This window comes from Bos grunniens, chromosome 19 (assembly GCF_055505025.1).
Source record: "Bos grunniens cultivar Pamir isolate PY7600 chromosome 19, Bosgru_T2T1.0, whole genome shotgun sequence".
NCBI lineage: Eukaryota > Metazoa > Chordata > Mammalia > Artiodactyla > Bovidae > Bos > Bos grunniens.
Genome location: NC_141183.1, coordinates 12728842 through 12745626, shown reverse-complemented (window position 1 = coordinate 12745626; position 16785 = coordinate 12728842). Strand labels below are relative to the sequence as shown.

Below are 16785 nucleotides of genomic sequence, written 5' to 3'. Positions count from 1 at the left end.
GAACTAGAATAGCAACAGCAACAACAAAAAAAAATGACAATTTGTATAGAAGCATAAAAGGCCCTGGATAGTCAAAGCAGTCTTGAGAAAGAGAAATAAAGCTGAATCAAGCTGTCTGACTTCAGACTGTACTGCAAAGCTACAATAATGAAGAATCTATAGTGCTAGCACAAAAACAGAAATATAGATCTGTGGAGTAGGATCAAAAGGCCAGAGATAAACCCATGCACCTATGGTCACCTAACCTATGACAAAGGAGTCAAGATTTTTGATGGTAGCCATTCTGACCAGTGTGAGATGATACCTCATTATAGTTTTCATATGCGTTTTTCTGATAATTAGTGATTTTGAGCATCTTGAGAGTCCCTTGGACTGCAAGGAGATCCAACCAGTCCATTCTGAAGGAGATCAGCCCTGGGATTTCTTTGGAAGGAATGATGCTAAAGCTGAAACTCCAGTACTTGGCCACCTTATGTGAAGAGTTGACTCATTGGAAAAGACTCTGATGCTGGGAGGGATTGGGGGCAGGAGAAGGGGACGACAGAGGATGAGATGGCTGGATGGTATCACTGACTCGATGGACGTGAGTCTGAGTGAACTCCGGGAGTTGGTGATGGACAGGGAGGCCTGGCGTGCTGCGATTCATGGGGTCGCAAAGAGTTGGACACGACTGAGCGACTGATCTGATCTGATACAATGGAGAAAAGATAACCTCTTCAATAAGTGGTGCTGGGAAAACTGGACAGCTACATGTAAAAGAATGAAATTAAAACACTCCGTAATACCATACACAAAAATAAACTGAAAATGGATTAAAGACCTAAATGTAAGGCCAGACACTATAAAACTCTTACAGGAAACATAGGCAGAACACTCTGACATAAATTGCCACGATCTCTTTTTTAAAAATATTTATTTATTTAATTTTGTCTGAGCTAGGTCTTCTTTTCTGGGAGGGCTTTTCTCTAGTTGTGAGCGGGGGCTATTCTCTAGTTGCGGTGCTCAGGCTTCTCATTCTGGTAGCTTCTCTTGTTGAAGAGCATGAGATCTTAGACCCGAGGGCTTCAATATAGTTGCAGCTCTCAGGCCTAGAGCACAGGCTCAATAGTTGTGACACCTGGGCACACATGCTTCAAGGCATGTGGGATCGTAGTTCCCTTACCAGGGATTGAACCCACATCTCCTGCATTGCAAGACAGATTCTTAACCACTGGATCATCAGGGAAGTCCCAGAACACATTTTTAATCTTACAGTACAGTACCAGCCACATCATCACTACTGCTTTTACGTTCGATTCTGGACATCCTGGGCTTGAAATAAAGATACTGTACTGCTGTGCTCTATACAGTACCGTAAAGTACCCGAAAGCGCAGCCACATGTAGAGGACGCACACACGTGACAGAGTATGCCAGGCACATGGACCAGCTTCTGTGGTTGGACTTGCTACCTGTCTCATCTTGGAAAGTGCACCTCCAGAAGGTTTGTATGTAGGGGACTTACTGTTTTAATGATGTGAAATATATATTAAATCTGAAACTAAGAGCTGACTTGAGGCGGGTCGACTGAGACCCTGAAGCTGTTGTCAGGCCCATGGGCTCCGCTCACGATGAGAAAGGACAGGCCTCAGCTGCATGCTCTGCTGCAGCCTTGACGAGCTTTATATTGTTTTGTGAAGTGTCTCCCCAGAACTTCTGCTCATTCTTTTTTTACCAAATTTGGGACATTTTCAACCATTATTTCTTCAAGTACATTGTTGGCTCCACCCTCTTTTTCCTCCATCCTGGGACTGCAGAAGAACAGTGTGAACGCTGCATCTTCTGTTACCATCCCACAGGGCTCTGAGGCTCCGCTCATTTTTTTCAGCATATTTCTTTCTGTTATCAGGTCAGGTAACTTTCGTCATTCTCTGGTTCTTTTCTGTAACATGTTCATTCTGCCTTTTTTTGTTGTTGTTGTTCATTCTGCCTTTGAGCCCAACTAGAATGTCCTTTGTTTCAGTTATTGTACTTCTTAGTTCTCAAGTTTCCATTTGCTTCTTTGTTATGTTTTCTTTTTCTTTTCTGAGAGTTTCTGTTTTCCGTTTGTCCCAAGGCTGTGTGAAATTGCTTGTCAGAGCGTTTTTATGATGGCTGCTTTAAAATCCTTGTTAGATCATATCAGCATCTGTGTCATCTTGGCGTTAGCATCTATGGATTGTGTGTTCTCATTCAAGTGGAGAGTTCCTGTTTGTTGGTATGATCAGTGACTTTTGTGCTCCTTTTTTCCTTTTTGGCCACACTGCTCGGCATGTGGGATCTTCATTCCTCAAACAAAGAATAAAAACCTGTGCCCCCTACAGTGGAAGCAGAGAGTCCTAGTGGCTGGACTTCCAGGGAGTCCTGGTATGACTGTTGACTTTTGACTGTATCCTGAACACTTGTGGATTGTCCTGAGAGCCTGGATCACACGTTATGTTCTCCTCTGCAGATCCTGTCTGGATCCTGCCAAAGCCACTCTTGCAAAGAAGCAGCATTACCTGTCACCTCACGTTTGCAAAGGAAGCCCTGCAAATGTGTAGTTTGGAGACTGTTCAGTGTGACTTTTCTTAACGCTGAGCTTTTTTTTGTTTTTTTTACATAGTGACAGGAACGATGAGCTGGATCAGCAGCGGGAGCAGTATGGGACCCTGAAGTGGAAGCTGGAGAGGAGGCTCAAGGAGCTGGACGGCGAACTTGGCCTGCAGCGGCAGGTAGGGTGGGGGATCCGCTTCTTCCTCAGGACCGTTGTTTTCTTGGTTCTATAGTATCAGCCTGGGGTCACAAGTTTCCACTTTGTGGTGATCTGTGGCGAAATGTGTCAGGGTATCTAAATCTTCCTCTGTGGTAACTCCCCCAGAATTCTCTTTCCTTGGGAATGAATAAACATTTCATCCTTTATTTGTTTGAGAAAGAAGTATTATGAAGTCAGAGTTATTTACTGTGGAAGAGAGCTGGGAACTCAAATTGTGATAATTGTATTTCTTTCAACAAGCAATAAATGACCCTAAGTTTAAATATAGCTGTGTCAACTGACAGGAGACACTTAAACCTGTCTCCGAAATTTCTCCTCGTTGTCCCTGAAGCTCAGCCTCCACATCCGAGAGACTTCGCTATGCTGGAGTTTGGGTGAAGGACATCCTTCACACTTGGGGCTGAGTCCGGCAGGGCTGCGTGTGTGCAGCGACATGGGTCCCCTTGTTCGCCTTCCAGGATGTACCGAGCTTGTGTTGTCGCAGCGGTGGCAGGTGTTTATGGAAACTGCCACATGTAGCTCCTCGTGCACGCGTGTGAATTTATCTGCTCAATACAACAGAGACACCATTTTGTTCTGCATTTTGCAAATAGGGAACCAAGGTCGAGACATTAAGTAACCTGCCCAAGATCCCCCTCAGTAAATCGAGGAGCCGTAATTTGAGTCGAAGACACTTCCAGCGTGTGAAGTCTTAGGCACTGTCCTCCTACCCTGGGTTAGCGACTCACGACTTATTTTTAGACTTGTGTCTGCGATTTTGGAGAGGAGCTGGAGCTGGAAGCCAGCCTGGCTGTGTCCCCACCTCTGCCCTCCTTGGAGTGATAGTGACTGAGTGATCTGGGGTGATCCGACCTTGGACCCTGGTCTCCCGGTGGATGTGCCACGGGGCAGATATGAACTTTGTGCCTGCCTGTGCTGGCCTATCCTTTCTTGGCACTGGGGTCAGCAGTTCTCAAGGAGGGCAGACCGATCAGCTGGTCGACTGAGGCCTGAGTGTCGGGCCCTCCATCCCATAGCATGGCGTCAGTACCCTGAGATAGGACAGCATCCTGATGAGCTGTGCCCATCGGAATGGAAGATACCTGTGGACGCAAATGTCCTTATGACCGAGCTTTCGGGCCTGGCCGCATCTATTAACCACCGCTGGCGCAGGAGGAGCCCCTGTCCTTTCCTTCCCCTCTGGAAGCTTGAATTTCATTGTCCACAATGATGCCATCACTCAAAACATTCTGTAGAGCTTTTGACATTTCCTGCAGAGGACTTTCCTTTGGAGTCCTTGAGGACCTAAGAACTTTGTCTCTTATGGGTGGGTTTGACTTTGGGAAACATCCGAGGTCACTGGGGGCTGAGCTGGGCGATCAAGAGACCAGCTGTGACTCATCTAGGTCATGAGGTTTCCTCAGGTGGTGTCAGAGTCTCCTCCAGAGAGGAGTTTCAGAAGGGCTCCAGGTGGCGGTGGAATCATCCCTATTAGCAGGGCAGTCAGTGGCACATGGAGGCGGCGGTGGCCCTGGTGGGTGTTGTGGTCACTGGGCTGGGTCTCTGGATGACTTTCCAGCTTGTCCACACTCAAAGAAGTCCTTACTGTGAGTCAGGCTTGTTCAGGCTTTGAAACCCCTTGTCCACAAGGAAAGCCCCTTCAGATGTGCGTTTTCATACCAGCCCTGTCTCTTGCAGGAAGGAAACTTGACGTCTGGACTCTCCAGCTGTAGGCTTTGTCCAGGGCTGCTGCTGGGAACCTGGGCAGCCTTTGCTGTCTAGTGTAGTTCAGGGCCAGCTGGGGCCCATGCCAGCCTTGGGGCTCTATTGCCCGTGCCCGACCCTGTGACTGAAGGAAGGGTATTATGTGCTTATCGGCTTTGTGGCTTCCTTTGGACTGGTTTTTGTCTCCTTTTTCTGAAGATCTTTGTGCTCTTTACTGACTTGTCAAAGATAGAATTGATTCAATGGTAAAAAAAAAAAAAGAATTGATTCAATGGTAATGTTGATTATTACCTTGAGGAAAGAAATGTAAGACGACGGGAGCTGAGTTAGTCTGTTTAATGTTTATTATGTCTGCAAGTTGTAGACTGTGGACTTGTTTTTTCATTATTGGTTAGCAGTCCCAGGATTAGAAGCCTCTAGAGGAGAAACAATGACTTATTGATGTATTCATTCATTTAACAAAGAGATTTCACCAGGCACGTTCCTGGGCTCTGGGGTTAGGGCTGAGCACTAGCCCCACCTGCCCTGGGAGTGAGCTGGCCCTCGTCGGGGATGCAGTGAGCACCTGAACAGTATAGTCTCTGGCTTTAGCATCCTGGGGTCATCACCTGTGTGACACGGGCAGGGTGGGGTGGAACTGTCTTTTAATGGGCAAGTCAGGGCACCCTGAGAAGAGGACTTGTGAGCCCAAGTCTGCAGGTAGCAACAGAATTCAGGTTCAAGGAGACTGAGGTGAGGGCTATGATGGCCTCCCAGGCCTTCATGAGAATGACCTTTGCTCCAGGTGAGGTGAGAAACTCTTGGGGGCTTGTGAGCCAAGTCAAGTCTTTAAAAGAGCCTCTTCTGTGGGGTTGAGGACAGACTGTGGAGCTGGGGAGGCAGGGAGACACAAGAGGGCTGCTGCAGCCCTAGGTGAGAGGTGGGGGACTCGAGCCACTGACAGGTTCTGGATACACCTAGACAGCAGAGCCAGTGGACACGCTGATAGATCAGATGGGGTGAGAGGCGGGCACCAAGGACATGCCTGCTTTGGGGATGAGTGCCTGGCGGGACGACTTGCCATGTATTGAGATGGGGGAACTGCACAGGAAGGATGGGGAGGGCGCTTGGTTGGGCTGTGTACAAGGAGGTGGCTCCTGGGCTCCCAGGAAGACACACTGGGAGGTCAGGGCGGAGGGGGGTGGTCACAAGGTACAGAGCTGGAAGCTTGGGGCTTCCCCAGAGGGTGGCTGTAGACAGAGGAGCCAGCTGTCCAGGCTGAACCTTGAATTCAAGAACAGAGAAGTTTAGGGGACATCGTCACAGGGCAGGGGTATGGCTTGGGGACTAGCAGGAGAGGGGCCCCCAGGAACAAGAGAGGAAGGTGGTCAGAAGGCAGGCCTGAGCCCCTTACCTCTGGGTTGAAGTGGGGATGGGGAGTGCAATGGGTTTCTTGTTTCCTCACCAAGGACCCTAAGTGCTTACCTACTGGTCTGGGCCAGGTTCTGCCTGTGTGTGGGCTTCCTGCCCCCTGGTGGCCATAGCCTGCACAACTTTGAGCTGAAACCAAAGGCTTCAGTATTTTGTAGTGTTAGCAGTCAAAGTAATGCTCAAACTTCTCCAAGCCAGGCTTCAACAGAACGTGAACCGTGAACTTCCAGATGTTCAAGCTGAATTTAGAAAAGGCAGACGAACCAGAGATCAAATTGCCAACATCCTTTGGATCATTGAAAAAGCAAGAGAGTTCCAGAAAAACATTTACTTCTGCTTTATTGACTACGCCAAAGCCTTTGACTTTGTGGATCACAACAAATTGTGAAAATTCTTAAAGAGATGGGAATACCAGATCACCTTACCTGCCTCCTGAGAAATCTGTATGCAGGTCAAGAAGCAACAGTTAGAACTGGACATGGAACAAGAGACTGGTTCCAAATTGGGAAAGGGGTATGTCAGGCTGTATATTGTTACCCTGCTTATTTAACTTATATGCAGAGTACATCATGCGAAATGCTGGGCTGGATGAAGCACAAGCTGGAATCAAGACTGCCGGGAGAAATATCAATAACCTCAGATATGCAGATGACACCACCCTTATGGCAGAAAGCTAAAAGGAACTCAAAAGCCTCTTGATGAAAGTGAAAGAGGAGAGTGAAAAAGTTGGCTTAAAACTCAACATTCAGAAAACTAAGATCATGGCATCTGGTCCCATCACTTCATGGCAAATAGATGGGGAAACAATGGAAATAGTGACTTCATTTTTGGGGGCTCCAAAATCACTGCAGATGGTGACTGCAGCCATGAAATTAAAAGACATTTGCTCCTTGGAAGAAAAGTTATGATCAACCTAGACAGCTTATTAAAAAGCAGAGACATTACTTTGGCGAACAAGGTCCATTTAGTCAAAGCTATGGTTTTTCCAGTAGTCATGTATGGATGTGAGAGTTGGACTATAAAGAAGGCTGACCGCCAAAGAATTGGTGTTTTCGAACTGTGGTGTTGGAGAAGACTCTTGAGAGTCCCTTGGACTTCAAGGAGATTGAGCCAGTCGATCCTAAAGGAAATCAGTCCTAAATATTCATTGAAAGGACTGATGCTGAAGCTCATACTCCAATACTGTGGCCACCTGAGGTGAAGAACTGACTCATTTGAAAAGACACTGATGCTGGGAAAGATTGAAGGCAGGAGGAGATGGGGACAACAGAGGATGAAATGGTTCGATGGCATCACTGACTTGATGGACATGAATTTGAGCAAGTTCTGGGAGTAGGTAATGGATAGGGAGGCCTGGTGTGCTGCAGCCCATATGGTCACAAAAAGTTGGACGTGACTGAGCTACTGAACTGAACTGAGCATTCAGTCTCAATGATTTTCATATTCTGATCCAAACAAGGGTTACTTGTGTGACCCCCTTAAACTTCATCTGGCTTCTCAAGGGATTAAAAAAATGTATATTTTCAATTGTACCACGCAGTGTCTCTGAGGCCCCCAGCCTCGACTTTCAGAGGAGGGGAGGGAGTCTGCCACGCATTTATCTCAGGAAGAGGCAGAGACACACCCGTTCTTGCCTGCACGCTCTGGCTGGGCTCAGCCTCCCTTGACCCTTTCCTTTGGGTAACTGAGTCTGTCCAGCTCTCTTCAAAAGCAGAGCCCTTGTTACTCGGTCAGAAACCTGGAATCCTGCTAGTGTGCTGCGCTTTTCACGCACTGTGCTTTGCACGTGCTGTGCTGGCCGGGCTCAGCCTGTCCTCACAGCTCCTCCATGGGCTGGGCCTCCTGTCTTCCCGCTCCGTGTTAACCTGTGCTCACCCTAACGACGGGTGTCAGGTAAAGTCACTGTGAGGTTTTAGGCCAGGAGAGGTGGTTAGATTCAGACTAACTCCAGGACATGCATTTCAGTTTGACTCTGTCCCTCACTGTGATTTGTGCGTCTATATCCAGACCTCCTATTCAAAGGCCACATCAGCCATGCATGTCTGCTCTCCTGACACTGCTGGAGACAGGACTGTAAAGGATTAAGGACAGTGAGAACCCATAGCAGTGGCAGGAGCAGGAGAAGGGCCTCAGCACCCAGATGGGCCTGCGCCTTCCCCGGGGCGGCATAGCAGGGGGAGGGGACCTGTGGGAGACACACCCCGTGGACCTACAGACTCAGATCTTAGGCCCCAGGATGTTGAGGGCCATGCATGTGCAGGTGGAAGTCTATCTGGGGCCACGAACCCCCGCTCACATGCAGATGGACGGCCCAGCAGCCGGGGAAGTGCCCTTCCCCAGGCAGAAGCTCAGCACAAATTTCCTGAAATAAATCGAATCACTCATGGGGAGAAGGAAGGCAGCTGTGTGGGCCCAAGTGCCTGCTGCGTAGGTCTAAGCTGAGGGAGACAGCACCCTCAGTCAGCTCTGCCAAGATTGGCTTCATTAAGCAGTCATTTCCTACAGTCCACACAACCATATTGTGTGCAGTTCGACAGGTTTAACACAGCCAAGGTAACAGGGTAACAGCCAAGACAGAACTTTACTGCCACCCAAAGTTCTGTGTGCCTCTCTGTGATCAGGGAGCAGCGCCCCCGGCCCTGGTCCCACCAGCCTGCTGCCTTCCACTTGCAGTGAGAACTGGCTTTTCAGAGTCCTGTGAGAACAGAGCCTCGAGCTGTTTCCCCTTTTTGTCTGGCTTCCCTCTCGCCGTGCCGTGTCTGAGGCGCACGGACGTTGTGTGGTTGGCGGCTGTTCCTTCTCGGTGCCTGCTGGTGCTGTGTGTTGCGTGGAGGTGCCAGTATGTTTCCATTCTCTGTCAGCTCATTCTTTGGACGCTTGGGTCTTTTCAGTTTGGAGCCAGTTTGAATAAGGCTGCTGTGAGCATTCTTGGCTGTCTTTGAATGGACACAGGCTCCACGACCAGGAGTGCAACTTCTGGGACGCGTACTATGTAACTTTTGAGAAACTGCTGAGCTGTCCTTTAGGATGGTTATAGGGTCACATCCCACCAGCTGCAGACTAGAGTTCTGGTCACTTCCCGTCCTTGCTCGCACTTAGTGTTGTTAGTCTTTCCCTTTTTAGTAGTCTAGTGGGTGTGTACCTGGGGATTGAATGCGATTATCCTTGATGATCAGAGTTTAAGCATCTATTAACGTGCTTATTGGCCATTCATATATCCTTATGAAGTGTCTGTTCAGCTTTTTTGTACTTAAAAAAAAAATTGGGTTGTCTTCCTAGTATTGATTTGTGAGTTCTTCATGTGTACTCCAGAAATAAGTCCTTAAGTATATATTTTTTTGAATATTTTCTCCCGTTCTGTGCCTTACCTTTTCCTTTTTGTAAGTCTTAATTTCAACATCCTAGTGAACTATTTCGGAGAAGGCGATGGCACCCCAGTACTCTTGCCTGGAAAATCCCATGGATGGAGGAGCCTGGTAGGCTGCATGCAGTCCATGGGGTCGCTGAGAGTCAGACACGACTGAGCGACTTCACTTTCACTTTTCACTTTCATGCATTGGAGAAGGAAATGGCAACCCACTCCAGTGTTCTTGCCTGGAGAATCCCAGGGACGGGGGAGCCTGGTGGATGCCGCCTATGGGGTTGCACAGAGTCGGACACGACTGAAGTGACTTAGCAGCAGCAGTGAACTATTTATTGCCTCATTCCTGGCAATAAATAAAGGAGTGTGTAACTGAGGCAGGATTACAAGACAGAGAAATGCCAGCAACCCAAGAAGAGGCCCAGAGGAACAGGGAAGGTGATTCCTGAAGCCCACCATTGTGTGATCAGTGGGGCAGCAGGGTGGGCCCCGTGGGCCACCCGTGCTAGGCTTGCCCGTGCGTGGCATCTGGTTGTCCGAGTTGGGCTAGTTTTCTGCACGGGTGGCTCTGGTGCTGAAGCCTCCCAGGCCCCACAGGCGGTGCCAGTGATACTGCAACTCTCATCAGCCTGGTCCCGGAGGATGGGTCCGGAGAATAGCTGCCTTCCTGCTTCTGGGGCAGAGGCTGGCTATTTCCCTCCTCCCCACAGGGCTCTTCCTTTGTCCCTCCCCTGAGGTGAGAGTTCGAGCCTGCAGGGGGTGGTGGGGTGGGGAGGTCAGTACCCCCAGGAATGTATTTTTCATCCATAACTCAGATGCTAGGAGGAAGGGCCAATCAGAACAAGAAAGAATTTTGACAATTACAAGTACATATAAAGGAATAAATTCAGAAGATAGAAAAAAGACACATAAAGTCCAACAGAAGATAAGAGACATGGAAGATAAGTCCAGAATTCATCTAACAATATAAATTCCAGAAACATACAGCAAAGAACGGGAAGGGATCAGATTGTCAAGTGAACGGTGCAGTTGCTTCTTGGGGTGGGGACTTCAGACTGAAACCCCTGCCCCACCAGAGCCATGAACGAAAGTGTGTCAGAGAAACAAAGAGGAGATGCTACAAACATCCACAAAACCTATAAGGCAAAGCCTGGCCCCAGCTCCTCTGCCGCAGCTTGGGATAGGCTTGAAAAGGCCTTCAGCGCTGTGGGGCCAGATGTCAGGCCAGAGCCCTGGAGTGTGAGGGTGTGGATGCCTCAGACTAGGCGGCTGCCTCTCAGGAGGTTACTGGAGTGTAACTGAGCGAGCTCTGAGCAGCACCTGTGGATCAGGGCTGAGGGGTCAACCTGTAGCTGCCTCTGTTTCCTTTCTGAGTTTAGAACTTTGAGAACCAAGAGGTGGAGGGAGTGGAGAAGGCTGCCGGGAGGAGGGACTGAGCTGGGCGGGCTCCCTGGATCCCCAGGACAGGGTGGCTCCAGTCACAGGGCCCAGCTGGCAGCCTCACATGGAACCCATGAGCCTGAGTGAGGTGGAGCAGGGGGTGGCTCCTGCTCCCATAACTGGGAGAAGGCCTACTGGGGCCGGGGATCCTGGGACTCTCACCCTGATGCGAGCTCTTGAGGCAGGGAGGAGGCTCCTTTCCTGCAAGAGTACACGGAGAGAGGGGAAGAGGGCATCAAGGGATCCTGGGGATCGCCTGGGGAGCTGTGAAGGGCAGGCCTGGATACCGGCTGTGGGGCAGCCCAGGGAGAGGAATGCCAGGAGGGGAAAGAATCATACCGTGGGGTGTGTCCTGGGAAGCAGACACCACTCGGGAAACAGGAGAGCACCAGAGGAGTGGCGGGAGAAGGGGAGGAGGGGAAATGAAAACTCAGAAAAACAATGATGTGGGAACCATCATAATTGTTCACTGTTGGGTGTGCAGTGAATCACTAGTATAATAATTTAGGGACTTTTGGATTCAGCCCGTGAGTGAGGCATTCACAGAGCCAGGGGGTGGAGCCATGACCCTGGGTTGGGGAGTGGGGTGGGACTGCTCAGGAACCCGACAGGCAGCATGGAGGACTGATGGGGAAGAATGGCATTTTTTTAGAGACATAGACGGAACCAACAGCTTAACTGCTCGGAGGGGTGGTTCTGGGTTCACCGGCCTCTGCTAACCTTTCCTTGTGGGTTTGCTAGCTGCTCTGTCTGGGCAGAGCAAAACCCCACAGGATCACGGAGAAAACAGACAAACCCACGCCTGGGGTGAAAACACAGGCTCTCTGATGCCCTTCAGCCTCGGTCCCACCGTTGACCGCATCCTCCATGAGGCCCTCTGTATCCCTCCCACCCTCAGCGAGCCTGTGGACCTCTGCCAGCCCCACTGTGCTCCTTTCGCCAGCAGCCCTTTTCTGTTCCAGGAGCTGCTCCAGGAGTTTGAGTCTGAAATGCAGAAGCGGGAGCACGAGTTCCGCCTGCGGGCCGATAGCATGAGCAGTGTTGTCCTGGCGCACGAACTCAAGGTAGCGGGCCCCTCGGACTGTGACTGTGTCCTCGGCATAAGTGGGAAGGCCCTGGCCAGTTAGGGTTCACACCAAGGCCTCCCTCTCTCTTTGTACGTGGGCTGGGGTCTTTACCATGCAGGTGACATGCTTGCCACCATGCCCGCTAGGGCTCTAGCCCAGAGTGATGGCCACTCTGCCCACCAGGAGGAGCACCGGTGCCACTAGTCTGGGTCTGGTTACTCTGACTTTGAGGAAGGGCCTCCCCCAGGAGAAACCGCCATCCCGCAAACTCTGTCCTTGGCCTGTGAAATCCCGTGACAGCTCAGGAGGGGCCTGTGAGGAGGTGTCACTCGCCCCCTATTTTCAGAAGGAGGCCTGTCTGCTGTTGGTGCTCCCAGCTGTGGTGCTGGCTGCCATCCACGAGGCATGGCTTCTCTAAAGCACTGACCTGGCCAGGGGACACGTGAGGAGCACACACACCTGGCCTTTAGCACCAAGACAGGGACCAGCTGGGAGAGGAGGGGGAGGTGTGTGTGGGACAAAGAAGCAGGGCTGACGTCTGGCCCAGTCCTGCCACCCTAGCTGGTCACACCTGGGCAGCATCCAGCCAGGTGGATGGATGCTTGCCCTAGTGATACCAAGTTGCCTCCTCCAGGCTGTCAGCCTCCCACAGGGCCACAGTCCAAGGGGCAGCACTGGGCCCTGCCTGACCCTTGAACAAGAGTCTCTCTGACCTCCCCCTGGAAGAATGCTGTCCCTGTCACCCAGGGCCAGCAGGACTTTGAGGCTGGGGCTGCCACAAGGTGATCCCCATGAGGCCTCTTTGGGGACTTCTGAGCACCAGGGAACAGAAGACAAGTGGGACATGTGAAGCTAACCTATGCCTCACAGTGGAGTGGGCACTCCTGTGGAAAAGAGCGGGGAAAGGTGGGCCAGGGCATGCCCCACTCCCACCTCTGCCATGAGATGGTTCTGGTCCCCTGAACACCTATCCCTGGAGGGCATCACAGCTTGTACACAGGTTATACACAAATTTGGGAGCAGCAGTACCATCACCCCTATGTTATAGTCAAGGAAGCCAAGGCCCCAGAGAAGCTATTTAAAAATTGAGCATGTGGCTGGGATTTGAGTGGGGTCACTCAGCAGGGACCCAGATTCTTACAACCTCCACCTCCTCTGTGATTCCAGGATCCAGATCATGGCCTGGTTGGGGTGCTGGAGTACGACTTGGATTCACCCGGGGGTCTGCTCTCGATGCTGTGAGAGCATGTGAGGAGATTCTCACTGTTTTGTTGCTTCTCAAATTCCAGTCTTTCTTCTCTCCCTGTTCTGATACGATGGTAACACTTAACTCTTAACACCTCTGTCTGTTCCACTTACATCCTCATTTTGAATTCTCTTTTCGAAGATTAAACTGCTGAACAAAGAGCTTGCGGCCCTGAGAGAGGCTGGGGCGAAGGCTGCGGAGTCCCTGCAGGGTGCCGAGGTGGCGAACGCGGAGCTGGAAGACAGGCTGCAGCGAAGAGACTGGGAGCTCCGAGACCTGGTGGCTGTGAAGGACGCCCGGTGCGGAGCCTCCCCACCTCCCCGTGGGTGGGCATGGCCAACGAGCTGTCTGGGCTCTAGCCCCGAGGCGTCTGCCTGTCCCGGGTTATTCCAGGTTGGCTTTGCAGTAGCCTCTTATGTGCTTTTTCCACTAACATTTGCTTCTTTTCAGGATAAAAGATTTAGAGGGTAAACTTCACTCTGTGCAGCTCACCAGGAAAAGAGAAGAGGAGACATTTCGGAGGAAGTGAGTGTTTTCTGGCTCCAGTGTCAGTGTGGGGTAATGTCCCCCGACCACCTTGGAAGCAAAGCCCCCTTCTGTGGGACGTCAGGAGGGTCAGGCCTGCTCTTCCAGGATCGCCCCTCACTTCTCAGTTCTAATGAGCGTATTTGTGTGTGTTTGGAGGAATATCAAAACCCTGAGAATTACAGGACACGTGTGGTGAAACGACTTGCTGAAAGCCATCCAGGTTGACACCTTAGTGCTAATATACTTGACCCGTTGACACAGTCACAGGAGCAGGGTGCACGCACATGTTCTGTGTCATCACACTGCATGGCCCTGCAGAGTCACGTGCAGCCCAGGTGGCATTATTTATTTGGCCAAGGTGACAAGGAACCTGTGTTCCCTGGCGTAGGCAGTGGTGTCTGTGCCCTGGAGTCTTGGTGTTTGCCTCTCAAAAATAACTAACCAATGATCACAGGATGATGCGTTCAGAGATAACTCCTTCCCTTCACTAGTTGTCATGATCAAACACTTTTTGTGATTTGGTGAAAAAGAAAGGTATATCTTACAAGAAACTTAACAAGTACAGCAGCTGTTATGTGTATATTTTTTTGCTATTAGAAGGTGGAAAATACTGAACAGTTTGCAAGATGAGTAAGATGAGAACTGATCATAATTGGAATGAAAAGTACATCACATGACTTGATTAAATAAGGCTTAACCATCTCATCAAACAACGCTGATGAAATCTGAAGAGAATGCTGTAGAATTATGTTTTTTAGGGCTTTTTACTTTTCACTGAAGCCAAATAGAATAAAAGCATAAAAAGTCATGTCAGCATGGTGTTGCCTGTTAGCAACACCTGTATTTTCGAGACAAATATCTGTTCCATTGACAGAGTTTCGATAGGTTTGACATCTCTCACCGAGACGGACGTGCAGCCTGCCTCCCAAGGCCCCCAGTTCTTGGAAGTCTCCAGTCCTGGGTTGAAAGCAGCTCAGCAGTTGGGGTAGCTGTGAAGGGAGGGCAGTTTGCACCTGCACTCTTCTTCCCTAGTCTGTGAGGGTTCTGCTGGTGATGCTTTGCTGAAGCACCTGTTCTGGGTTCTTTTTCCTAAAGCACAAATATCTGCTCAAGTCTCTTTTTCCCAAGGACTGTGAGCTTGGAAGGGAGGGGGGCCAGTCTGAAAATCTCTCAGTCAGTGGTTCCTCGTGAGGAATGAGGAGCAGAGGAAGTGGGCAGAAATGCCCTCTAAAAGGACACGTATGTAGCCCTAGCAGGACGAGGGAGGTTCTGGGCTAGGGGGTCCAGAACGGGGCTGTTGGGGACCTCCCTGTGTTTCAGGCATGAGGAGCTGGACCATCTGGCCAGGGAAAGGGACGCTGTGCTGATGGCAGCAAAGAGCGCCCACGTGGAGCAGCTGCAGGCAGCGGAGGCCAGGGCCCTGGAGCTGCAGGCGCGTTGTGAGAACCTCGAAGTACAGCTCCGCAGGGCCGAGTGGAAGCAGGTGGATGCCGCCAAGGAGAAGGATGCTGCCATTGACAAGTGAGCCCGGGCCAAGGGCCTGGCTGCCTAGTTACCTGTTTCAGATGAAGGGAAGTGGGCACCGGGTGTTGGGAGTCACCCCTGCAGCTCTCCCGTCACTTTCTTAACCATTCTCTTTCCTTTTGTTTCATTTGAAAGTGTGTGTGGACGTATGTATGAATGTGTGCATTTATTTATTTATGGTAAAATACACATAGCAGGAAATTTACCATCTTGGCCACTTTTAAATTCAGTGGCATTAAGCACATTCACGCTGTTGAGCAACCGTCACTCCGTTCGTCTTCAGAACCCTTTTCTTTGTGAAACTATAACTGTGCCTCTTCAGTAATGATTCCCCATCCCCCTCTCCCAGCCCCTGGCACCCACCACCCCACCTCCAGTCTCTGTGAATCTGAGTGCCCTAAGGGCCTCACACAAGTGGAATCCCTCTGTCTGCCCTTCTCTGACTGACTGATTCCACTCAGCGTGATGGCTTCAAGGTTCATCCACATTGCTGCAGCAGGCATCAGAAATGCTCTTCCTCTTTAAGGCTGAGTAACATCACATTGCTTGCATACAGCTACCTTTTGTTTATCATTTCATCCGTTGATGGCAATCTTGGGTGTTTCCGCCTTTTAGCAGCTGTGACTGTGGGTGAGCAGATTTCTGCTCAGGTCTCTTTTCAGTTCTTTTGGATGTGTACCCGGAAGTGGAGGTGCTAGGTGTGACTTTTTGAGGAACTGTGTTCCACAGTAATTGCACATTCTCCACAAGGGTTCCAGTTTCTCCATAAACTAGCTGCTTTTTATTGTTTTTTTTAATTAAAAATTCTTTTTGGACTTCCCTGGTGGTACAGTGGATAAGAATCCGCCTGCCAATACAGGGGACTCGGGTCTGATATCTGGTCCAGGGAGATTTCACGTGCCGAGGAGCAACTAAGCCCCCACGCCACAACCGCTGAGCCCTTGCTCTAGAACCCTCGAGCCACAATTACTGAGCCTGCCTGCTGCAACTGCTGAAGCCCGTGCACCTCGAGACCTCGCTCACAACAAGAGAAGCCACTGCAGCAAGAGGCCTGTGCACCGCAACTGGAGAGCGGCCCCACCCTCCACAGCTGGGGGAAACCCAAGCACAGCGATGAAGACCCAGCACAACCAAAAACAGAATCAAAAAAAATTTTTTTTAACTATTTATTTTTTTGGCCATGCCATATGGCTTGCAGGATCTTAGTTCCCCAACCAGAGATTGAATCCAGGCCCTTGGCAGTGAAAACACAGAGTCCTAACCACCAGACTGCCGGGGAATTCCAAACTAACTTCTTTTCAAACCCAGTTTTCTTTTTGACATCTAAGCCAGGCCATACACAACCACTCTATCCCACTGTGCTCGGTGTCTCTGAAGGATCATTGTAACTGAAGCAGTAACTGAACTCAGCCTCTTGGCAGCCAGTAAGGAAGTGATCTTCAGAGAAGCTGTGTTTACGGAAGATGATTAAGACAAATAAGTCATTTGCAAATCCTGCTGTTTAGCAATTGGCTTTTCCCCTTTGTTTGGGAAATATTTCTGTCTCTCTTTCTTACAGAGAATTCTCTGCCAAGTTATATTTCTACTGAAGGGGAAAATAGCTCTTAAACTATAAAATACCAGGAAGTCAAAGCTTATTCAGGATAGCTTCTTTAGAGTCATGCGTTTTATTGTTTGATCTGTTAAACCTAAGAGGCAATAGCTGGAGGGGTGAGGTGGCTCAATCTCAAGGGT

At 50.1% G+C, this 16785-nt stretch overlaps 1 protein-coding gene across 29 annotated transcripts in view; it reads left to right on the top strand.

Annotated features, from left to right (window-relative positions):
* Positions 1-16785, top strand: part of CCDC57 (coiled-coil domain containing 57) — a 110495-nt gene that overhangs the window by 16510 nt on the left and 77200 nt on the right. For 26 of the 29 annotated variants that reach the window (XR_015147363.1, XR_015147362.1, XR_015147361.1 and 23 more), the window contains 5 exons: positions 2622-2730; positions 11649-11750; positions 13141-13298; positions 13450-13524; positions 14848-15048. Coding sequence is in view for 18 of the 29 variants with exons in the window: in XM_086356722.1 (XP_086212848.1) it covers positions 2622-2730; positions 11649-11750; positions 13141-13298; positions 13450-13524; positions 14848-15048 (645 nt within the window). In the remaining 11 variants the exon portion in view is untranslated. Of the gene's footprint in view, positions 1-2621; positions 2731-4266; positions 4358-5143; positions 5265-11648; positions 11751-12925; positions 13002-13140; positions 13299-13449; positions 13525-14847; positions 15049-16785 lie in introns of those variants that run through there. The other 3 variants (XM_086356728.1, XM_086356723.1, XM_086356731.1) reach the window with 3 other exon arrangements.